This window comes from Bufo bufo, chromosome 3 (assembly GCF_905171765.1).
Source record: "Bufo bufo chromosome 3, aBufBuf1.1, whole genome shotgun sequence".
Classification (NCBI taxonomy): Eukaryota; Metazoa; Chordata; class Amphibia; order Anura; family Bufonidae; genus Bufo; species Bufo bufo.
Window position 1 is genome coordinate 34,411,789 of NC_053391.1, and position 25,451 is coordinate 34,437,239.

At 42.6% G+C, this 25,451-nt stretch overlaps 1 protein-coding gene across 9 annotated transcripts in view; it reads right to left on the bottom strand.

Annotated features, from left to right (window-relative positions):
- Nucleotides 1-412: 412 nt before the first annotated feature.
- Nucleotides 413-25,451, bottom strand: part of LOC120994463 (interferon-induced GTP-binding protein Mx2-like) — a 143,809-nt gene continuing 118,770 nt past the window's right edge. For all 9 annotated transcript variants that reach the window (XM_040423057.1, XM_040423051.1, XM_040423053.1 and 6 more), the window contains 3 exons: nt 17,137-17,213; nt 1,392-1,601; nt 413-741 (listed from right to left, as the gene is read on the bottom strand). In XM_040423057.1, coding sequence (XP_040278991.1) covers nt 508-741; nt 1,392-1,601; nt 17,137-17,213 — 521 coding nt within the window. In that variant the 3' untranslated portion in view covers nt 413-507. The remainder of the gene's footprint in view (nt 742-1,391; nt 1,602-17,136; nt 17,214-25,451) is intronic.

The window sequence follows — 25,451 nt, forward strand, 5'->3', positions numbered from 1 at the left end:
CACGGAGCTGCTTCGAAGCCCCTCCGATCCGCTCTGAGTGACAGCTGTAGCATCCAACCAGGAGACCAGTACAGCTGTCTCTTAGTACACAGATGGGCTGTCGTAGCAGCTTAATGCAGAGAAACATGTCACAGAGAAGCTCCACCTCCTGGGCATTGAACTTGGCAGAATAAACTTCATTTTCTTACTGCTCCTGATGAGAAAAGCCTCCACACACCCTACCTAGTGCTGTCAGCAGTTTAGCAAGGTCAAAACTGCTGACAGACTCCCTTTAAGTGCAGATTTGTCTGTGATTTTTTAAATGTGGATTTGCCATGCATTGCAAAAGGGGGAAATCCTCAGCATAAATTGACATGCTGTGGATTTATAAAATGCACCACAGGTCAATTTTTGCTGCAGATTTTTTTTTTCGCAGTGTGTGGATGAGATTTTGTCAAATCTAAGACAAATTCTCATGCAATGCACCTAGATTTTATTGCAGATTTTTTCTTTTTTTTGGACGTTCCCTTACACCAGCTTGGAGAAATCTGCTAAGCGTTTACGGGCCAGGGTGAGGCGCTGGATCCGATCCTTTAGTTTCTTTCTCTCTCCACACAGGCTATCCTTTTCATCAAGAAGGTTGGTGTTTTCTCGCTCTTTTATCATAAGATACATCTGAGATTGAAGCTCGTCAGTAAATTCATGTAGAACGTAATGCTGAATGATCAGAGGGATCTGGTTGGAGAGACGTCCCATGGTGTTCTGAAGGGTAACGACGAGACAATATCTCATCATCTCATAATATTATAACGTATCACAGAGAATTTCATGAAGACAATTGAGATAGACATCATGTGTACATACTCTTAGAGTGCTAGCACCCATATGGCTGACTTGCCGTCACCACACATAGATTACCAACAATTGCCGAACTGTACCTGCGCTTGCAACTTGAAACCACAAAAACTGCAGGTACAGCCCAAAAATTTGTGGTAGTCCACGTGCGGAAATGTAAAACAGCACCCTTAGGCTACTTTCACACTTGCGTTTTGTGCTCAGATAATACAACCGTCTGCATCCATTCAGAACGGATCCGTTTGTATTATCTTTAACATAGCCAATACGGGTCCGTCTTAAACACCATTGAAAGTCAATGGGGGACGGATCCGTTTTCTATTGTGGCAGTGAAAACGGATCCGTCCCCCTTGACTTACATTCTGTGCCAGGACGGATCCGTTTGGCTCCGTTTCGTCAGACGGACACAAGCAGCGTTTTTGTGTCGGCCTCCAGAGCGGAATGGAGACTGAACTGATCCGTTTTGGACTGCTTGTGAGAGCCCTGAACGGATCTCAGAAACAGAAAGCCAAAACGCGAGTGCGAAAGTAGACTAAGTTGAAGCCTGGAACACTAACCTGGAAGTACGCCTTTAAATGGAGAGTGAGTTCATCCATCAACTGGCCCTGCCCAACTTGAGGATCGGTTGAAGATGACCGTCGTACATCATGTAGAGTCTCACAGTACAAGGTGTCCTGACAATGGATGATCTTCTCCATTCCAAACTGTAACTTGATTGTCTCCTCAGCCTTCTCTCTTTTTTCGTGAGAAATCTCTTGAATTTTGAGCTTGGAAAACAAAATGATGATTCAGTGTGAGCATGATAGATCATGAAACTTGAGCCAAAGATACAATGTGGAAAAAAAACTAGTGGCGGCATATATTATAACCAGGAACGTACATAAAAATCACTGGGCCTCATAGCAAGAATCTAAATTGGGCCCCCATTCCCCTTTTATAGCCCCTCCCTTTACCCATTCCAGGCCTCTCCCCTTGTTCCATGAACTATTCTTGCTGCTGTGTTTTATAATTTATGCCATCAGGGCCGGATTGGGATTACAAAAACAGCCCTGGCACACAAAAGAGGTATAATATATGCAGTGTGTATAGATTTATAGTATGTACAGCAGTGTACTGATATGTGAGGTATGAGGTATAATATATGCAGTGTGTATAGATTTATAGTATGTACAGCAGTGTACTGATATGTGAGGTACGAGGTATAATATATGCAGTGTGTTCAGGTATATAGTATATACAGCAGTGTACTGATATGTGAGGTACGGGGTATAATATATGCAGTGTGTACAGATATATAGTATATACAGCAGTGTACTGATATGTGAGGTACGATGTATTATACACTGCCTGTTCAAAAAAAAAAAAGTCGCCACCAAAAAAAAATAAGGTCACACACTCTAATATTTTGTTGGACCGCCTTTAGCTTTGATTCCGGCACGCATTCGCTGTGGCGTTGTTCCGAAAAGCTTCTGCAATGTCACAAGATTTATTTCCATCCAGCGTTGCATTCATTTTTCACCAAGATCTTGCATTGATGATGGCAGAGTCTGACCGCTGCGCAAAGCCTTCTCCAGCACATCCCAAAGATTCTCAATGGGGTAAAGGTCTGGACTCTGTGGTGGCCAATTCATGTGTGACAATGATGTCTCATGCTCCCTGAACCACTCTTTCACAATTTGAGCCCGATGAATCCTGGCATTGTCATCTTGGAATATGCCCGTGCCATTAGTGAAGAAAAAACCCATTAATGGAATAACCTGGTCATTCAGTATGTTCAGGTAGTCGCTGACCTCATTCTTGGAGCACATACTGTTGCTGAACCTAGACCTGACCAACTGCAGCAACCCCAGATCATAACACTGCCCCCACAGGCTTGTACAGTAGGCACTGGGCATGATGGGGGCATCACTTCATCTGCCTCTCTTCTTACCCTGATGCGCCCATCACTCTGGAACAGGGTAAATCTGGACTCATCAGACCACGTCACCTTCTTCCATTGCTCCAGAGTCCAATCTTTATGCTCCCTAGCAAATTGAAGCCTTTTTTTCTGGTTTGCCTCCCTGATTAGTGGTTTTCTTACGGCTACACAGCTGTTCAGTCCCAATCCCTTGAGTTCCCTTCGCATTGTGGATGTGGAAATGCTCTTACTTTCACTATTAAACATAGCCCTGAGTTCTACAGTTGTTTTTCTTCGATTTGATTTCACCAAACGTTTCAGTGATCGCCGATCATCATCATTCAGGATTTTTTCCCCGCCACATTTATTCCTCGAATACGATGGGTCCCCACTATCCTTCCAGTTTTTAATAATGCGTTGGACAGTTCTTAACCCAATTTTAGTAGTCTCTGCAATCTCCTTAGATGTTTTCTCTGCTTGATGCATGTCAACGATTTGACCCTTCTCAAACAGACCAAGATCTTTTCCACGACCACGAGATGTGTCTTTCCACATGGTTGTTTAAGAAATGAGAAGCAGCTCATTGCACCAGTTGGGGTTAAATAACTTGTTGCCAGCTGAAAGATAATAGCCCATGCAGTAATTATCCAATAGGAGGCTTAGAACTATTTGTTTAGTTAAATCCAGATGGCGACTTTTTTTTTTTTTGGACAGGCAGTGTGTACAGGTACTGTATATAGTAAATACAACAGTGTATTGACATGAGGTATGACACATATATATTAATGCCAAGAATGGCCTAGACCTATCTTGACCCGGGTATAAAGTGTATATTAAAACTTCACTTTTAATTCGACATAATGATTAAACGGCTGTGAGCCATAACAAACAATTAAAATACTTTGTTTCCACCCCAAAGAGTTGACGACTTAGTTGCTGCCAAGGTGAGGGAGATGTGCGCTATGTCCTATTCACCACAACTATATCTGCAGAGCTTGAACATAGGGGGGCAATGTGTGGATAGACTAATGTAAGCAAACTACCTATAGTTGCCTGCAAAAACGGATTAAATGGAATAGGTGACTGTTCTCCTACACACCAACGTTCACAGCACAGCACACTTTTCTGACACTACGTCAGTAGCTGTCAAGACGCATTCACACACTGCACACACGCTGCTAAGCGCTCCACCTAGCTCAAAAACCTTGCTATATTGAATGAAATGTCCTACACAAGGACTTCTAAGCTAAAAAGCAACATTGGAGTGGACAACAATTGTTTAAAACAAACTGCCCCCCAACATGTTTCACCAGATCACTGGCTTCTTCAGGGGTTTGGGCAGAATATTTGGGACAGACAAGTGTTCTGTGCTGTGAACGTTGGTGTGTAGGAGCACAGTCACCTATTCCATTTAATCAGTTTTTGCAGGCAACTACAGGTAGTTTGCTTACATTAGTCTATCCACACATTGCCCCCCCCCTATGTTCAAGCTCTGCAGATATAGTTGTGGTGAATAGGACATAGCGCACATCTCCCTCACCTTGGCAGCAACTAATTCGTCAACTCTTTGGGGTGGAAACAAAGTATTTTAATTGTTTGTTATGGCTCACAGCCGTTTTATCATTATGTCGAATTAAAAGTGAAATTTTAATACACACTTTATACCTGGGTCAAGATAGGTCTAGGCCATTCTTGGCACTAATATACAGTACAGACCAAAAGTTTGGACACACCTTCTCATTCAAAGAGTTTTCTTTATTTTCATGACTATGAAGGCATCAAAACTATGAATTAACACATGTGGAATTATATACATAACAAACAAGTGTGAAACAACTGAAAATATGTCATATTCTAGGTTCTTCAAGTAGCCACCTTTTGCTTTGATTACTGCTTTGCACACTCTTGGCATTTTCTTGATGAGCTTCAAGAGGTAGTCCCCTGAAATGGTCTTCCAACAGTCTTGAAGGAGTTCCCAGAGATGCTTAGCACTTGTTGGCCCTTTTGCCTTCACTCTGCGGTCCAGCTTACCCCAAACCATCTTGATTGGGTTCAGGTCCGGTGACTGTGGAGGCCAGGTCATCTGGCGCAGCACCCCATCACTCTCCTTCATGGTCAAATAGCCCTTACTTTCAAAGTTTTCCCAATTTTTCGGCTGACTGACTGACCTTCATTTCTTAAAGTAATGATGGCCACTCGTTTTTCTTTACTTAGCTGCTTTTTTCTTGCCATAATACCAATTCTAATAGTCTATTCAGTAGGACTATCAGCTGTGTATCCACCTGACTTCTCCTCAACGCAACTGATGGTCCCAACCCCATTTATAAGGCAAGAAATCCCACTTATTAAACCTGACAGGGCACACCTGTGAAGTGAAAACCATTTCAGGGGACAACCTCTTGAAGCTCATCAAGAGAATGCCAAGAGTGTGCAAAGCAGTAATCAAAGCAAAAGGAGGCTACTTTGAAGAACCTAGAATATGACATATTTTCAGTTGTTTCACACTTGTTTGTTATGTATATAATTCCACATGTGTTAATTCATAGTTTTGATGCCTTCATAGTCATGAAAATAAAGAAAACTCTTTGAATGAGAAGGTGTGTCCAAACTTTTGGTCTGTACTGTATATGTGTATACAAATACCTTTACCCAGGTTAGGCCCCCCCTTTTTTTGTAAACAACATGAGGTATGAGGTATAAATTACAGCTCATACCTCACATACCAGTCCACTGCTGTATATACTATATATCTGTACATACTGCATCTATTATACTGTGCAATATATGCAGTTTGTGTATATATATAAAATATACTAGCTGAAGGATCCGGCTTCGCACAGGTATATTTCATCTATTTCATTTAATGTTTCTGTGTGTCGTTAAAAGATATCGATAGTATCCACTATAACGGTGACATCTACAGCACCCCCCCCAAAACAGTGACCTCCACAGCCCCCCACGCCTTAACACTGACCCCCCCACAGTGCCCCGTCCCTTAAAATTGGACCTCCATAGCAGCCCATTCCCTTAATTTTTACCTTTACAGCAGCCCATCCCCTTAACGTTGACCTTTACAGCAGCCTTCCCCTTTAACAGTGAGTTTCATAGCATACCACCCCCTTGACAGTGACCTCCACAGGGGCCCGCCCTCTAAAAAGTGTCCTTTACTGGATCGGGGGCGTGTCCTTTTGAACAGCTCCCTCTAAGACAGCAGCACTGTGCTGTCTGAGTGTGATGTGCAGGGAGAAAGTCACCCTCCCTCCCACCCCTGCAGCTGACAGAAGTTGATTTTTACCTTCATTTTTTCAATCCTCGTCGGATCAGGAGTGGTAGGGGGCATGGCCTAACTGGATCATGGGCATGGCTTAGCGGGACCTGGGGGCGGAGTTTTAAGTCTTTTGAGGGTGGACACATTGTGGCAGGGGGCGTGTCTGGGCGCCTTCCTGCAAGAGTGACGCCCCTCTGGGCACCTTACTGGCTCATTTGCATACCAAATAAACTGGATTTTCAGAGAATAAAAACATCTACAAAACAAAGGCACATCTGGAAATAAGGTACTAAGTGCTATTAGGCCATGGCTTTACTTCAATAGCGATTATCCTGGTGACAAATTTCCTTTAAAGCTCTCCTACAGCAGTGAAGATAAATGGCTGGGTTGTTAAACCTGGAGTAAAACTGTGTATGTGGAGACTGGAGGACCTGCAAGTTTCTATTGGCTGATAAGGGTCATGTGACCAAGCTTCTATTGGCTAATGCATTTTTTGGGAATCTCAGGAACGGTACGTCCTAGAGAGCGGAGACCTGGTCCAAAACCTTCCCGGACACATGATGTACCTGTGTGGCAAATTTTGTGATTGTAAATGCGACGGTGCGGATTTCTTTAGCGGACACACACACACTCAGCTTTATATATTAGTCTACTTTTACACTCGCGTTTTGGCTTTCCGTTTGTGAGATCCGTTCAGGGCTCTCAAAAGTGGTCCAAAATTTATCAGTTCGCATTCTAATGCATTCTGAATGGAAAATGCTCATAATGCCTCAGTTTGCCTCCATTCAGTCTCCATTCTGCTTTGGAGGCGGACACCAAAACGCTTTTTGCAGCGTTTTGGTGTCCGTCTGATGAAACTGAGCCAAACGGATCCGCCCTGGCACAAAATGTAAGTCAATGGGGACGGATCCGTTTGGCTCAGTTTCGTCAGACACAATCTGGCACAATAGAAAACTGATCCGTTCCCCATTGACTTTCAATGGTGTTTAAGACGGATCCGTTTTGGCTATGTTACAGATAATACAAACGGATCCGTTCTGAACGGATGCAGACAGTTGTATTATCTGAATGGATCCGTCTGTGCAGATCCATGACGGATCCGCACCAAACGCAAGTGTGAAAGTAGCCTTAGATATATATATACAAGCACACAGAGCAGTGTATTGATTTGAGACATAGAAGATATAGGTGCAGTGTGTACAGATATATGTGGTCAGTTATACTGTACATTATGGTCACTGTGAGGTACATAAGGTAGTGCTCACTGTAACTGTATTATATATGAGTGAGCAATGAGTAAAAACAGGGCATGGGGGGGGGGGGGTGATGAAGAGAAAAGTGGAGGACCTCCTCTTACCACTCCATTCCAGTCTGTATGGATCAATGCAGAGCTGATTGTGAACGTCAAACACTTGCTGTTAGGGGTTAAAGGACCTGTGATGATGTCATCACAGGTCCTGGCAGATGTACCTTTCAAACCTGGGAACTACACCATTCTTGGTGCAGTTTCTTTGCTAGGTCCTGCAGGACCTGTGATGTTGAAGACAATGTCATCACAGGTCCTGGCAGATGCGCTGTTCTAACCTGGGAAGTACACTTTACACTGTGCAGTTCCCTTACAGGACCTGTGATATCATCAAAGTCCTTTAGCTTTAGGAAGATAGACAGGGGCAATTAGGGGACGGGGCCTCTCCTCCACTGTGGGCCCCCCTTCCTCATGGACCCCATAGCAGCTGCATGGTCTGCCTGTCAGTTGTGCCTAGGGGGGGCGGGTGGTGCGGTCCGCCCCCGGGTGCCGGCTCTCAGAGGGGTGCCAGAAGCAATGAGCGCTTCCATCAATACAGATGGAAGCGCTCATTGCTGGAGCGCTGATGCCCACATACTGTGCGGGCATGGGAGCGCATAGTTCCTTGCCCCGCGATGATCACCACCATAGGCTTCAGGCCTAGTAGGCCTGAGGCCTATGCAGCAGTGAAATCCCGGCGCAGGCGTGCGTGATGACGTAATCGCGCGCGTCTGTGCCGGGACGCAGCAGCACTGTAAAGTGTGCGCGCCTTCCTCTCCTCTGCAAGTGCAGGTGAGTATTTCGTTTTTAGGTTTTCTTTTCTTGTTTTATTTTATTTTATGTGCCAACTTTGGGGGACGACATGGGGGACATGGGAGGGCACACAGGAGGACATGTGGGGGAAAAATATTATGGTCGGATACTGTGTGGGGGCTAATAATTATGGGAGAGATTACTATGTTGGGGCAAATAATTATGGGAGGGATTACTATGTTGGGGGCAAATTACTATATGGGGCAATGTGGGGGAAACTACTGTGTAGGGCAAATTACTATATGGGGGCTGTGTGGGGGAAATTACTGTGTGGGGGAGCCTACTGTGTGTGGGAAATTACTGTGTGGGTGCAGTGGTGGGGGGGAACTACTGTGTGGGGCAGTGTGGGAGAAATTACTGTGTGGGGGGAAACTACTGTGTGGGGGAAACTACTGTGTGGGAGAAATTACTGTGTGGGGGAAACGACTTTATAGGGAAAATAATGTGTGGGGGAAACTACTGTGTGGGGGGCAGTGTGGGGGAAACTACTGTGTGGAAGCAGTGTGGGGAAATTACTGTGTGTGGCAAATTACTATATGGGGCAGTGTGGGGGAAATTACTGTGTGTGGGGGCGTTGTTATTGGGGGAAATTACTTTGGGGGGACAGTGTGGGGGAAACTACTGTATGGGGGCAGTGTGGGCGAAATTACTGTGTGGGGGGCATTGTTATTGGGGGGAATTCTGTGGGGGGACAGTGTGGGGGAAATTACTGTGTGTGGGGCAACTACTGTGTGGGGGAAACTACTGTGTGGGAGAAATTACTGTGTGGGGGAAACGACTTTATAGGGAAAATACTGTGTGGGGGAAACTACTGTGTGGGGGGCAGTGTGGGGGAAACTACTGTGTGGAAGCAGTGTGGGGAAATTACTGTGTGTGGCAAATTACTATATGGGGCAGTGTGGGGGAAATTACTGTGTGTGAGGGCGTTGTTATTGGGGGAAATTACTGTGCGGGGGAAATTACTTTGGGGGGACCGTGTGGGGGAAACTACTGTGTGGGGGCAGTGTGGGGGAAATTACTGTGTGGGGGGCATTGTTATTGGGGGGAATTCTGTGGGGGGACAGTGTGGGGGAAATTACTGTGTGTGGGGCAACTACTGTGGGGGGGGGCAGTGTGGGGGAAACTACTGTGTGGGGTAAATTACTATATGGGTCAGTGAGGGGGAAATTACTGTGTGGGGGTCAGTGTTGGGAAAATTACTGTATGGGGCAGTGAGGGGGAAATTACTGTGTGGGGGCAAATTACTATGGTGGATTTCTATAGGGGGCAGTGTGGGGGAAATTACTATATGGGGCAGTGTGGGGGGCATTGCTATTAGGGAGGCACTGAAGGGGCAATTCTATTATTTTTGGGGATACTATACAGGGATTATTGCCTGGAGCACAATATAGGGTGTTATTATTACTGGGGGCACTCTAGGGGACATTATAGCTGCTGTGAACACTATAGGGGCAATTCGGGTAATTTATCAAACTGTAAAGTAGAACTGGCTTAGTTGCCCATAGCAGCCAATCAGATTCCACCTTTCATATTTGACAGCTCTTTTGGAAATCTAGTTCTACGTTACACCAGTTTGATAAATTACCCCAATTATGTCCACTGGGGTGACTATTTTTTTTAGCATTATAGTACCTGGGACATTGGGGGGGCACAACGGGCACAGTATTGGGGGTGGCAGCAGGATGACACTGTGGGGACACCAGGATGGGGAGGTTGATGGAAAAACTGAGAAATCTAACGCGTCTGTGTAACAAACTCTGTAGAGACGAGATGTGGCTGAAAGAATTTGTCATGGCGGAGGAGAAGAGGAAAGAGAAGGTCTACATGACAGGAGATGTCCCTGGATGTAAGAGGTATGTGCTCAAGTATTGGGGGCGGGGGGGTGCCAGAGAAAGGACCCGCCCCGGGTGCCAAACATCCTAGGCACACCACTGCTGCCTGTATGTTAGGTACGCCACTGATTACAACCCTATAGTGTTTAAGGCACCAGCTACAGACTCTATTGAGTGGACACATCCTGCAGATGTAACTAGGAGTTGACCGAAAGGGATTATCCAGGTTTATTTTTTATTATATTTGCCATCCAGCCAGCAGGACCTTTGGAGAAATCCATGATCACCTGCTTCCTGACTGTCTTCACTGGTCTTTTGCTCCCATCGGTCAACTTCCGGACAGACAGGGTCATATGCGTCACTTCATCCAAAGATTGGCTTCAGTAGAGACATGTCTCCAAGAGGTGCATGACCCAGCAGTGATGTGCCACTTAGGTAGACCATCACCGCTGAGGCCAGTGATTGGCTGCATCTTGATGTAGGAAGTTTACATGTGGGGGCCAGACGACCTGTGATGACATCCCTGGAGTCACAGAGCCAGAACAGAGTGGTGGGGACCAGGTGAGTATGGATTTCTCCATAGATGTTTGATTTGCCTTTCTGCGCTTGAAAGTGTCTTGCACAATTTTAGGATATGCCATGTTTGATATGTAATATATGATGTATGACATACAGTAGTTGTTGAGGAAGGGTTGAGACCTATGCATATATATATATATATATATATGTGTGCATGCATTAACAGCCACATTATAGGATGATGTGCGCAGATGTGCCCAGCATCTGCGCACATCTGCCCTTAGTGGTCCACAGGGGCTCATTGTGGCCCCTGTGGGGAATATGTGCCTATCCCCTTATAGGCCCCATTGATGGGAAAAATGTCACCAAAATCTGAGGTATCAGTGTGAATGTGCCCCAAGCATTCACACTGATGCCATCTGGTTAATTGCATCAGAATGACCGGACAAGAGTCCGGTCATCCTGTATGCTTCAAAGAACTCCGATTTAATAGAATCTGAGTCCTTTGTATTAATTATCTCCAGCGCTGCTGGAGATAATTATGCATAATAGGAAGAGGGGAGAAACCTCCCCTCCTATTATGTGCATTCCGGCAGTGCGATTACTATCGCGCTGTCCGGAATGCGAAGTGTTGCAGGCGGGAGATCAAAGGTTTCTCCCGCCTGTCAGGTGGCGCGGCCCCGACGCGCTCGTCCGGGGATGCGCGGGCTGGCGCAGTGATGTCATCTCACAGTATACAGTATAGCACTCCACAATATACAGCACCCACAGTATACAGTATACAGCCCCCCACACTATGCAGTACAGCAGTATAGCACTCCCCAATATGCAGCACCCAGAGTATACAGTATACAGCCCCCCACACTATACAGGCCCCCACACTATACAGCACCCCACTATACAGTAGTTTACAGTATATTAGCATAACAGCCCCTGTCACCTTTTTCTTATGTAATCTTCACAAAAAAAGCTCCATAGTTAAGGCAAACTTCTCCTGCAACACTCCTGGTAGGACCTTGATGACCTCATAGCCATGTGACCAGTAATATTGCTAGGTTACTGGTCACATGGTGATGATGTCATCTAAGGTCCTAGAGAATTACAGCTCACAGTACGCTGCCTGGAGTGCCGGTGTTCTGCCACTTTTCTATACCCGGAAGTGATGTAGCTGCACCGGAAGTCACGTGGACGCGTTGGAATCAGCTGGAGGAGGGGGTGTGCACGCTGCGCAAGCGCATTCGGCTAAAGTATAGTAATCTGGCAGAATGCCGCGAGCCCGTAATCTACATTAATTTGTACCCTCGCGGGCTCGCTTTGCTCGCCACACATCAGGCTCGGCATCGCTGCGCTCAGCATTTGCTAAAGCTAACTCTATGCCGCCATTGATAGTAAAGAAAGAGATGGATGGTAAAGAAAGAGATGGATGGTAAAGAAAGAGATGGATAGTAAAGAAATGGAGGGCTGGGAAAATACAGATTAACATACTTTAGCCGAATGCGCTTGCGCAGCGTGCACACCCCCTCCTCCAGATGATTCCAACGCGTCCACGTGACTTCCGGTGCAGCTACATCACTTCCGGGTATAGACTTTTGTCCGGGTATAGAAAAGTGGCAGAACACCGGCAGGCATGGCAGCACCCCCTGTGTAGCTGACAGCCTGACACCCGGGGCAGTGGCTAGCAGGGCTCAAGAGGCAGCTGCCTTGGGCCCCCAGGAGCAACTTTTGCCCCTTGTTAAAGACGGCCCTGGCTGTTGCACTTGGCACTTTATAACTGTTCAGTACATAGACACTTGCAGGCTCTCCTTATATGTGCTCACGCTGCATTTATTGGCCTATGTATATTCTGTCTGCTTGGAAGTATCACATTGGTTGTGTGGTCCTCCTAGTGGTGACAGTAACATTATGGGTAAACTGTAGGTATATTATATGCATATACTGTACTTCACCTATGTGATAAACCTTCGATTGGTTTCTGTTTTTGTAGGCTGTATACTTGGTGCACTTGGCACTTTGTAAACTGCTCAGTATATAGACACTCGCAGCCTCTCTCTATATGTGCTCACTTTGCATTTAATGACTTATGTATACTCTGTCCGCTGGAAGGTATCACACATTTTGTATGTGTCTTGTTATCTCGATGCTTTTATATTTATGTATTCAATAAAATTTATTTTTGTATATATTGCTGTTCAAAGACTCCTTTGTTTCGCTGTAGGTTTACCTGTTTCCAGTGAGTTGGCATTTTGAAGGGGGTCATTATAGGTTGCTCTACACTGGGTTTGTGCATTTCTGTAGCAATGCTGTCACCTAAATATTTCTCTAATTCATCTGACAGGGTAGATTATGTGCTATTTTTATAGAGCAGGTTGTTATGGACGCAATGATATTAAATATGTCTACTTTCTTTGTTTGTTTCAGTTTTACATAATAAAGCATTTTTGAAAAAAAAATTATGTTTTGTGTCTCCATTGTCTGAATGACTGACTTATTTTTTTTATTTTTCTGCCGATCGATTTGTGCAGGGGCTCGGTTTTTGCAGGAAGAGTTGATGTTTTTATTGGTACAATTTTTGGGTACATATGATTTGTTGATCATTCATTATTACACTTTATGCGGCAAGGTGACCAAAAAATTGCTAATTTTGGCACCGTTTTTATTTATTTACTTTTCTAGCGTTCACCGGAGGGGTTAGGTCATGCAACATTTGTATAGAGCAGATCGTTATGGACGTGGAAATACCTAATATGTATACTTTTTTTTATTTATTTAAGTTTTACACAATAATAGCATTTTTTAAACAAAAACAATGATGTTTTAGTGTCTCCACAGTCTGAGAGCCATAGCTTTTTTATTTTTTGACCAATTGTCTTAGGTAGCGTCTCCTTTTTTGCGGTATGAGGGGATAGTTTGATTGGTAGTGATGGCCAGTTCGCAGTGAATTTGAAACACATGCAGTCACCGGGAGCAGGCTGTTCTCGAAACTGCCTGCTCCCGGTGACCGCATGTGTTTCAGAGCGGCTCGCGGCGCAGGCACAGGTAAGGACTTACCTCTGCATCGCCGGGCTTGGGAATAAAGATGGCAGATTGCATGTGTTCGTCGGCGAACACTGCGAACTGGCCATCACTGTTGATTGGTACTATTTTGGGGGGCATATGCCTTTTTGATCGCTTGGTGTTCACCTGAGGGGTTAGGTCATGTGGTATTTTTATAGAGCAGGTTGTTGCAGATGCGGCAATACCTAATATGTCTGCTTTTTTATTTATTTCACTTTAGCACAATAATAGCAGTTTTAAAGCAACACAATTCATATTTTAGTGTCTCCATTGTCTGAGAGTGATACCTTTTTTATTTTATGACCGATTATCTTAGATAGGGTCTCATTTTTTGCGGGATGAGGTGTAGGTTTGATTGGTACTATTTTGGGGGCATACGCCTTTTTGATCGCTTGGTGTTGCAATTTTTGTGATGTAAGGGGACAAAAATGGCTTTTTTGATACAGTTTTAATTTATTTACGGTGTTCATCTGAGGGGTTAGGTTATGTGATATTTTTATAGAGCTGGTTGTTAGGGACGCGGCGATACCTACTATGTATACATTTTTACATTTATTTCACTTTAACACAATAATAGCATATTTAAAAATAAAATAATTATGTTTTAGTGTCTCCATGTTCTGAGAGCTATATATATATATTTTTTGCGATTTTCTTATGTAGGGGCTCATTTTTAGCGGGACGAGGTGATGGTTTTATTAGTATCATTTTGTGGGATATACACCTTTTTGATCCCTTGATGTTGCACTTTTTGTGATGTAAGGTGACAAAAATTGCTTTTTTTGACACCGTTTTTACTTTATTTTTTTATGGTGTTTATCGGACGTGGTGGATTATGTCATATATTTATAGAGCCGGTCATTACGGACGCGACGATACCTAATATGTGTGTTTTTTCTTCTTTTTTTTCAATTTTTTATTATAAAATCAGGGGGAAAGGAGCGTTTTTCTTTTTTTACTCGAAACTTTATTTTTTTTATTAAAAACACAGTTTTTTACTTTTTATTTTTACTTTATTTCTGACTTAAACTTTTGAGGTCTGATCCCCTCTGCAATGCATTACAATACATCTGTATTGTAATGCATTGCCTGTTAGTGTATTACAAAGAGTAATACACTAACAGGTTGCCTAGGAGACGGGCCTGAGGCTGGATCTCCATGGGGACCCGTAAAAGGCAGGTCCCCATGCCATGCAAGGCATTGGGCAGCCTCTGCATGGCATCGGGCTGCCTTGTCATCCATCGGGTCCCTGCCACAGCAGCGCGAGGACCTGATGGGCTCGCTCACCCGCAGCAAACCCCTTCTATGTCGCGGTCAGCGCTGACCGCGGTATAGAAGGGGTTAATGCGCCGGCATCAGTGTTTTCACTGATGCCGGCGCATACAGCAGGGGTCCGGCTAACGGGAACAGCCGGTCCCCTGCAGCTGCACCCGCCCGATCAGCAGGCCGTAATAGTACGGAGCTGGGCAGCAAGTCACGTCCCGCTGCGCCGTACGTGGCGCTGGTCGGGAAGGGGTTAAGCAACATTGAGATTATGCTGCCACCTAGTGGCCAGTGTATAATCGTAGGGAGAGTTTTTAGAGACTATACGGAGACAGCAGGGACACTGCAGGTTGAGTGTAATAGCCGTGTGCATCTTGATGAACTGCTGCAACATGCTTAGTTAATCTGTTATTTTACACATAGCTTTACTCTGCGTGAGACTAAGTATTAAAGGGCGCTCTAATCCTGTGACCCAGGAGCCACCCCGACTACTGAGAGCAGCAGCACATGGTGACACCTCGACAGTGTCCGGGGGATTTAGCGTAGCGTTAGGGCCACCCCAAACCCAGCCACTGCAATTTGGCGTCACAAACAGCAAGTCATCATGAATCCAGCCCCATTGTATCAAGACAGCTAGTGGCATTTACAGGAATGCCCCAGCCTGTATCTAAGGTCAACCAGCCATCTGACCAAGGAACCACCTGGGCTACTGAGCTACGGACTGTGGGCCTCAAGCCTTTGGCCAGGGTACCAGCCTTCTGAGAGAGAGAAAGGGACAGCCAGCTCTGGCCTTTCCTCAGCATCAAACCCTTCTACTGCCAGGGAGGAGACTGGATAAGCCAGCCCTATGCCTCGCCTGTATTGTTTTGCACCTAAATTCGTCCAGTAAAGAAGCACCCTGGTTTACTGCAGACCCTGACTCTCTGGACTTATTTCCCATTGGGGTGCACCATGCCTTACCATCCCTTCCAGAGAGCAGCAACATATGGTGATGCTTGGATGGTGTCCGGAGGACCCAGCGTAGCTTTGGGGCTACCCCAAACCCGGCCACTGCACCTGTAGTGCAGGAGAGTAGTTGGGGTTGGAGAAGTGGGTTTGCAACTGGGGAAGGAGGGGGCTTTCTTCTTGTGTCACTCCGTGCATGCCCCATGACCATTTTTATCTCCTCTTTTATTAGTTTGTTTGAGCCTACTGGTGGCTCACCTGGTAAGTATAACTTTAATTATTAGTTAAAATGTATACAGTGGTCAAATATTGGCCCCATTTGGCCCCTTACAAAAGGGTCTTTTTCAGGAGACTGCAGGCCGCAACAGCAATAATTGGCATATTGTGCCATGCTCCTAACCAGCCAAACCCCATACCTTTTAACAGTCCCTGTTTGGCTACCATATTACATGGCAGCCTTAACTTTTTTATATTTTGGTCTACAGAGCTGTATTAGGGCTTGTTTTTATTGGACAAAATTTTGATTTTATTGGTACCATTTTTGTTGTATGTATGACATTTTTATCAGTTATGTTTTTTTTGGGGGGGGGGAGTGACAAAATAAATTCTGTTTTTATTAATTTTTTTCATTATCAGTGTACAGGAAATTTTTATAAATTTTTTTAAGAATTCTGATATTTTTAGACAAGATGATACTTAATGTTTTTTTTTGTTTATATATTTTTTTAAATATATAAAATTTAAAATTTTGAAAGGGGGTGATTTAAACTTTATTTTTTTCACTTTTACAGTGACAAATGTTAACCCTCTTAGGGGATAGACCCTGGGATCTTTTGATCTATTGTCCTTTGCACCCTAATAGAGATCTATTAGGGTGAATAGCATTTTACGCCATGGGAAGCTTTGAAAAGCATCCAGGCTGCTATAGTAACTGATTGGAACCCCGCTCCTCTCACTGCGGGGTCTCCAATCGGAAGGCAGAGGGAGCCGCATCCTTCTGCCTTAACTCACAGATGCCGCGATCGGTCTTGATTGAGGGGTTAAATTAGAGGATTCGCCCGGATCGCCGCTCCTCATCATTGCGGCCGGGTGTCTGCTGTATTATTCAGCCAGCACTCACTGCGTATGGAGCAGGCTTACTGCAGCTCCATATATTCCCTCAGCCACCGTGGCATACAGGTATACCTGATTTATAGTGATTCGTGACAAATTAGTTCGTAACAAATCAAATTTCTTGGCTAACTTCGGCGAATCGGCCAATGAACTTCGCTCATCTCTACTGATTCTGCTCTATTAATTTAATGAGTTGCAGTAAGTGGGGGATACCATAAATAACCCGTCCGTTATGTGGCATCTTTATATACGTGGACGGCAGGTGGTGACAGAGAGCACAGACTGAGTTTCCTTTCAGATATATCAGTCTTACCGTAGAAGCTTCATGAAGATTATGAAATTGAAGGAAACAACTTGAAGAAACATCCATGAAACAATTATTAATGAGTTCTGTAAGGAAATAAATAATTTTAGTCATAAGTAATTATTTAGACGGAAAGACAAAACTGGCTTCTTTGTTTTAACAGAACCTAAACCCAATCTACTAGAATTAAAGGGAATGCAATATATATGGAAAAGCGGCTCACTCCCTGGCTACAATGGATAAGGTGCTCCATTTGTGTGATTTCACCCTGTCACAATAAATAAATTAAGTAAATAAATAATTCTATATAGCTATGGATAGGCACTTTTCACCTGGAATAACTCTGAGACTTGATTATCCTTAGATACTATTTAATATACATTCCTTAAAAAGCAAGACAAAAATATTGCCCCAAAATTAATTTGTACTTTCTTCAAATATACAGTACAGACCAAAAGTTTGAACACACCTTCTCATTCAAAGAGTTTTCTTTATTTTCATGACTATGAAAATTGTAGATTCACACTGAAGGCATCAAAACTATGAATTAACACATGTGGAATTATATACATAACAAACAAGTGTGAAACAACTGAAAATATGTCATATTCTAGGTTCTTCAAAGTAGCCACCTTTTGCTTTGATTACTGCTTTGCACACTCTTGGCATTCTCTTGATGAGCTTCAAGAGGTAGTCCCCTGAAATGGTTTTCACTTCACAGGTGTGCCCTGTCAGGTTTAATAAGTGGGATTTCTTTCCTTATAAATGGGGTTGGGACCATCAGTTGCGTTGAGGAGAAGTCAGGTGAATACACCTGATAGTCCTACTGAATAGACTGTTACAATTGGTATTATGGCAAGAAAAAAGCAGCTAAGTAAAGAAAAATGAGTGGCCATCATTACTTTAAGAAATAAAGGTCAGTCAGTCAGCCAAAAAATTGGGAAAACTTTGAAAGTAAGGGCTATTTGACCATGAAGGAGAGTGATGGGGTGCTGCGCCAGATGACCTGGCCTCCACAGTCACCGGACCTGAACCCAATCGAGATGGTTTGGGGTGAGCTGGACCGCAGAGTGAAGGCAAAAGGGCCAACAAGTGCTAAGCATCTCTGGGAACTCCTTCAAGACTGTTGGAAGACCATTTCAGGGGACTACCTCTTGAAGCTCATCAAGAGAATGCCAAGAGTGTGCAAAGCAGTAATCAAAGCAAAAGGTGGCTACTTGAAGAACCTAGAATATGACATATTTTCAGTTGTTTCACACTTGTTTGTTATGTATATAATTCCACATGTGTTAATTCATAGTTTTGATGCCTTCATAGTCATGAAAATAAAGAAAACTCTTTGAATGAGAAGGTGTGTCCAAACTTTTGGTCTGTACTGTATATAGTAAAAATAAAAATCTATTAAAACAAGATACTAAAACACATCAGTAATACCAACATGCTCCTTTCTACATCAACATCCAATATGGCTGTATAGATCACATATGCAATATGGCAGTTGGCTATGTACATATGCAATATCGTGTAAATGTGCTATTTGCACATATAGTTTTGTTAGTTGATGAAAGTTTGAATAATATTAGTGCCGTTTGTATTATGTCCACAACTTCTTTCATTGAGCACATTGTTGATTGAGCACAAAGGTGCTCATGTGCTCGAGTAGAACACTTTGCGATGCTCGTGTTTTCTACCGAGCACCCGAGCACAATGGAAGAACCCCAAACACCCCCTGCTCTGAAGAGGGGAGGGTGTCAGCACTCTAGTTCGGCTTAGGAGTCCCTGCTCTGACTCCATATATAGCTATATCCATATATGGAGTCAGTGCTTGGGGACACCCCAGTGTATTTAAATCTAATTTCTGAAAGGTTTCTGCCGGGATTTGAACTCCCAACCCCTTGTACATTAGAGGCAAGGACCTTATCCACTCAGCTATAAAGCTGAATGCTAAACTGTGTCAGAAAAACCTCATAGTAGTGTCTGATGTAGTTAAAATTTCTATGCAGCAGAAGACTTATTTTATATTTCTGAAATGTTTCTGCCAGGATTCAAACTCCCAACCTTGTACATTAGAGGCAAGGATGTTAACCAGCACACTATACAGCTACATGTTACCCTACACAAAAATATTAAATAAGTCTTCTGTTGAATAGGAATACTCACTAGATCAGAAACTGCTATGAGGTTTTTCTGACACAGTTTAGCATTTAGTTTTATATATAGCTGAGTGGATAAGGTCCTTGCATCTAATGGTAGTAATTGTACAAAATGTACGACACAAAATAAATGTGTAATTACTAAAAAAAAAATTATATATATATAATCATTCTTCTGATATATTTGAATGCATAATATGTGGGGAAACTACTACTGATGTTTTTAGCCATAATATATTTACATATATTATAATATATTATATATTCTAAATATATAATAATATATGTATATATATTATGGCTAAAAACTTTATATATATATATATATATATATATATATATATAAATGTTTCAGCCGGGATTCAAACTTCCTACCTTGTACATTAAAGGCAAGGATGTTAACCACTACACTGTACAGCTACATGTTACCCTGCATAGAAATATAAAATAAGTCTTCTGCTGAATAGGAATTTTCACTACATCAGAAACTACTATGAGGTTTTTCTGACACTGTTTGGCGTTCAGCTTTATAGCCAAGCATGCTCTTCATTGATAATACAGGTGAAACTCGAAAAATTTGAATATTGTACAAAATTCATTTGTTTCAGTAATGCAACTTAAAAGGTGAAACTAACATATGAGATAGACTCATTACATGCAAAGCAAGATATTTCAAGCCTTTGTTATAATTTCGATGATTATGGCTTACAGCTTATGAAACCCCAAAGTCTCAATTTTGAGGTCCCCTTTGCTGAGGGGGTATGGATTAATTAACTGACTAGAGTGTGACACTTTGATCCTAGAATATTGAACCTTTTCACAAAATTCTAATTTTAAGCTGCATTAATGCAATTCCTTTTCATTTGCATTACTAAATAAATGGACTTTTGCATGATATTCAAATTTTTCGAGTTTCACCTGTATATTCAGCAGTCATAAAGTTCATGTACTCACTGTTGGTGGATTATGACATTCTATGTGGTGATGCTACCACTTACCTCCACCGCTCTTCAGCTGCATGGGGGAAATGTCTGTGCTGCAGTCCCGCTGTCTGGATCAGGGTAACTCACGTGGTATCGAGGCTCAATATCGGCGTCCCACGTGATGCAGCGGATCACGTTTAGACTGCAGGGAAGCTTTTTAAGTTCATATGATTATGACCAAGTTTTCCGTGGTGCGCTCCACTTTAGTTCTTATTTTTCCAATATATACCCTATTTGCTTGGTAGGGTAATCAATATTCACAAGTGGGTTTTGTTTTTCAAAGGATATCCTAGTTCAAACCAAACGCGTTTCAGAGTTTTACCAACTCCTTATTCAGTGGCTATATTAGCCCAGGGAATCCTGCCCACTTATACAGGGAGTGCAGAATTATTAGGCAAGTTGTATTTTTGAGGATTAATTTTATTATTGAACAACAACCATGTTCTCAATGAACCCAAAAAACTCATTAATATCAAAGCTGAATATTTTTGGAAGTAGTTTTTAGTTTGTTTTTAGTTTTAGCTATTTTAGGGGGATATCTGTGTGTGCAGGTGACTATTACTGTGCATAATTATTAGGCAACTTAACAAAAAACAAATATATACCCATTTCAATTATTTATTTTTACCAGTGAAACCAATATAACATCTCAACATTCACAAATATACATTTCTGACATTCAAAAACAAAACAAAAACTAATCAGTGACCAATATAGCCACCTTTCTTTGCAAGGACACTCAAAAGCCTGCCATCCATGGATTCTGTCAGTGTTTTGATCTGTTCACCATCAACATTGCGTGCAGCAGCAACCACAGCCTCCCAGACACTGTTCAGAGAGGTGTACTGTTTTCCCTCCTTGTAAATCTCACATTTGATGATGGACCACAGGTTCTCAATGGGGTTCAGATCAGGTGAACAAGGAGGCCATGTCATTAGATTTTCTTCTTTTATACCCTTTCTTGCCAGCCACGCTGTGGAGTACTTGGACGCGTGTGATGGAGCATTGTCCTGCATGAAAATCATGTTTTTCTTGAAGGATGCAGACTTCTTCCTGTACCACTGCTTGAAGAAGGTGTCTTCCAGAAACTAGCAGTAGGACTGGGAGTTGAGCTTGACTCCATCCTCAACCCGAAAAGGCTCCACAAGCTCATCTTTGATGATACCAGCCCAAACCAGTACTCCACCTCCACCTTGCTGGCGTCTGAGTCGGACTGGAGCTCTCTGCCCTTTACCAATCCAGCCACGGGCCCATCCATCTGGCCCATCAAGACTCACTCTCATTTCATCAGTCCATAAAACCTTAGAAAAATCAGTCTTGAGATATTTCTTGGCCCAGTCTTGACGTTTCAGCTTGTGTGTCTTGTTCAGTGGTGGTCGTCTTTCAGCCTTTCTTACCTTGGCCATGTCTCTGAGTATTGCACACCTTGTGCTTTTGGGCACTCCAGTGATGTTGCAGCTCTGAAATATGGCCAAACTGGTGGCAAGTGGCATCTTGGCAGCTGCACGCTTGACTTTTCTCAGTTCATGGGCAGTTATTTTGCGCCTTGGTTTTTCCACACGCTTCTTGCGACCCTGTTGACTATTTTGAATGAAACGCTTGATTGTTCGATGATCACGCTTCAGAAGCTTTGCAATTTTAAGAGTGCTGCATCCCTCTGCAAGATATCTCACTATTTTTGACTTTTCTGAGCCTGTCAAGTCCTTCTTTTGACCCATTTTGCCAAAGGAAAGGAAGTTGCCTAATAATTATGCACACCTGATATAGGGTGTTGATGTCATTAGACCACACCTATTCTCATTACAGAGATGCACATCACCTAATATGCTTAATTGCTTTCGAGCCTATACAGCTTGGAGTAAGACAACATGCATAAAGAGGATGATGTGGTCAAAATACTCATTTGCCTAATAATTCTGCACGCAGTGTATACCGATGGTCTCAGTCTCATTAAAAACACAAAATGGACTTCCCATTTATGCCATAATTGCATATAGTGCTTTTCTCATATTTGTGAACAAATATACATCTTGTTTGGTTCAAGGTTTCACAATCCCACATAGTTTTACCTTCTTCTCATCTATTATCCTCATTTTTACTTTAACTCTTTCAAAAAAACACATTGTGGTTTTAATGCGTTTTCAATGTGTTTTTTCATCTACCGATGCGTTTTTTTTTATATGATTGCCTCCCATTTTATTTAATGGGGGTATGTGATAATTCCAATGTTCATAACATATAGTAACATACAGTTGTGTTCAAAATTATTCAACCCCCACTGAAATTGAGTGTTTTGGCCAGTTTGACATTGATTTTGATCATTTCAGTCATCTTGTTTACAATTAAATCAGAGAGGCACATTGTAAGTCAGACAAATATAACATAACATTTATAATGAAATAACCACAAATGTCTTTTCTGTGCTCACATCATTATCAGTTTTATTCAACCCCCAAGTGACATTCAATCTTAGTACTTAGTACAACATCCTTTTCCAGTTATAACAGCTTTTAAACGTGAAGCATAGCTTGACACAAGTGTCTTGCAGCGATCTACGGGTATCTTCGCCCATTCTTCATGGGCAAAAGCCTCCAGTTCAGTCACATTCTTAGGCTTGCGCGCTGCAACTGCTTTCTTTAAGTCCCACCAGAGGTTCTCAATCGGATTTAAGTCTGGTGACTGCGATGGCCACTTCAAAATGTTCCAGCCTTTAATCTGCAACCATGCTCTAGTGGACTTGGAGGTATGCTTGGGATCATTGTCCTGTTGAAAGGTCCAACGTCTCCCAAGCCTCAGGTTTGTGACGGACTGCATCACATTTTCATCCAATATCTCCTGGTACTGAAGAGAATTCATGGTACCTTGCACACGCTGAAGCTTCCCTGTACCTGTAGAAGCAAAACAGCCCCAAAGCATGATTGACCCCCCACCATGCTTCACAGTAGGCAAGGTGTTCTTTTCTTCATAGGCCTTGTTCTTCCTCCTCCAAACATAGCGTTGGTCCATGGGCCCAAACAGTTCCAATTTTGTTTCATCAGTCCACAGAACACTTTTGTGGTTTGTCCACATGACTTTTGGCATACTGCAGTCGACTCTTCTTATTCTTTCGAGACAGCAAGGGGGTGCGCCTGGGAGTTCTGGCATGGAGGCCTTCATTACGCAGTGTGCGCCTTATTGTCTGAGCTGAAACTTCAGTACCCACATCTGACAAATCTTTTTTCAGTTCCTCAGCAGTCACACGGGGACTTTTCTCCACTTTGCGCTTCAGGTAGCGCACAGCAGTCGAAGTCAGCATCTTCTTTCTGCCACGACCAGGTAGCGTTTCAACAGTGCCCTTTGCCTTGAATTTGCGAATGACTGTATACTGTATTACAAAAACAATTGATGTCATTTTAGTTGCATTTGGTTCTTTAAAAAGTCCTTGTAAGATTTCATTCTGAACACAATTACAAATGTACAGTAAATTCCCTAAAACCCTTTACAGCATTGGGGGTTGAATAATTTTGAACACAACTGTAGTAGTAACATAGTACACAAAAATTTTAAAATAAATAACTGAAAATACATAAAACTGAAAATAAAAATTCATATTTTATCTTTATATCCCATTATTCGTAATAAATTATTTTCTCGTATTTTTCTTTTTCTTATTTTCCTCATTCTATACTTCTATATTAAATTGATAACCTATTTCTTGTAGCTACATATTCATCAGAAGTTTTTATCAGAAGTTGTTGCATATCCAGGCATCTTAACAATGTGGCCCCCCCCCCCCCCCCCTCCAATGTTTTGTGACCTTCTCGAAGCCCACAAACTGTAGACCTGTCGGGTCTTTATTATGGAACTGTTTAAAATGTTTGGATAGGGAGTGTTTTTCATAACCATTCTTTATATTTGTCAAGTGATAATGGAACTGTTTGAAATGTTTGGATAGGGAGTGTTTTTCATAACCATTCTTTATATTTGTCAAGTGTTCAGATATTCTTTTCTTCTGAACAGTTCCATAATCAAGACACGAAAGGTCTACAGTTTGTGGGCTTCGAGAAGGTCACAAAACATTGGAGGGGGGGAACCACATTGTTAAGATGTCAGGGCAGGAATCAAGAAAAATATTCAATTTCGATACACTCTTAGGGTACTTTCACACTAGCGTTAAAGTTTTCCGGTATTGAATTTAGTCATAGAAAAGAAAAGATGTGATCCAGCTTCTCTATCAAACACGGCAGCTTTTATTGAAAATAGTGCGTTAAAAACCATACAGACAGTCCATGTCTACGCGTTTCGGATCCCCTAATACTGATCCTTACTCATGACCACAAGGGGACTGCATTTACACAGGATTTTAAATAGTAGCCAGCTGAAAGTAAAATCAGGTGGCTGCAATTATCTATGTCACACCCTCATACGGCCGTCGAACACTTCTACATATAAAACAGCTTAAAAAGAGTTACAAGTCAATAGGGAAGGATCAAATCATGTTTTCGGTTTAAGCCTTTAGGGACACAAGATTCCATGCAGAAGATCCAATATGATTCTCTATTTAAAAGTTTCCTCCCGTAGTCTCCACCCCGAACAGGAGGATTAACCCTCTCCAATCCTTGAACTTGTATACCTGCAATGTCGCCCCCACGTGCCGCCCCATAATGTGAACAGACTGCAGAGACATTCCTAGTTTTAACATAGGGAATGTCAGAAATATGTCTGCAGATTCTAGTTTTTAACCTATTGGTAGTGCAACCGACATATTGGAGGCGGCATAACGAGCATGTAATGCAATATACAACAAAGCTAGTATTGCAGTTGATATATTGTTTTAAATGGTATGATCCTTGATTCGCATGGGAGAAAATGTGGCTACCCGTTAGAATTACTTTACAACAGGTGCATCTCTTATGACCACATTTATAATTACCCTTATAGGTTAACCAAGTGGGTGAGCTATGTTCAATGTCTGAAAATAGAGAGGGACTCACTTTCTGGGCTAACGTAGGTGCTCTTCGCGCTATACATTTAACACCTGAACATGCAATGTCTTTCCACTGATCATCATATTTTAAAATAGAAAGGTGTTTTTTTTATAATCTGACATATACGAGGATATTCAAGGCTGTAGCCTGTCACAAAAACCGGAACAGAAGAATATCTTTGATTCTTTATTTTTTTATATGAATTACTGGAAAAAAAATTT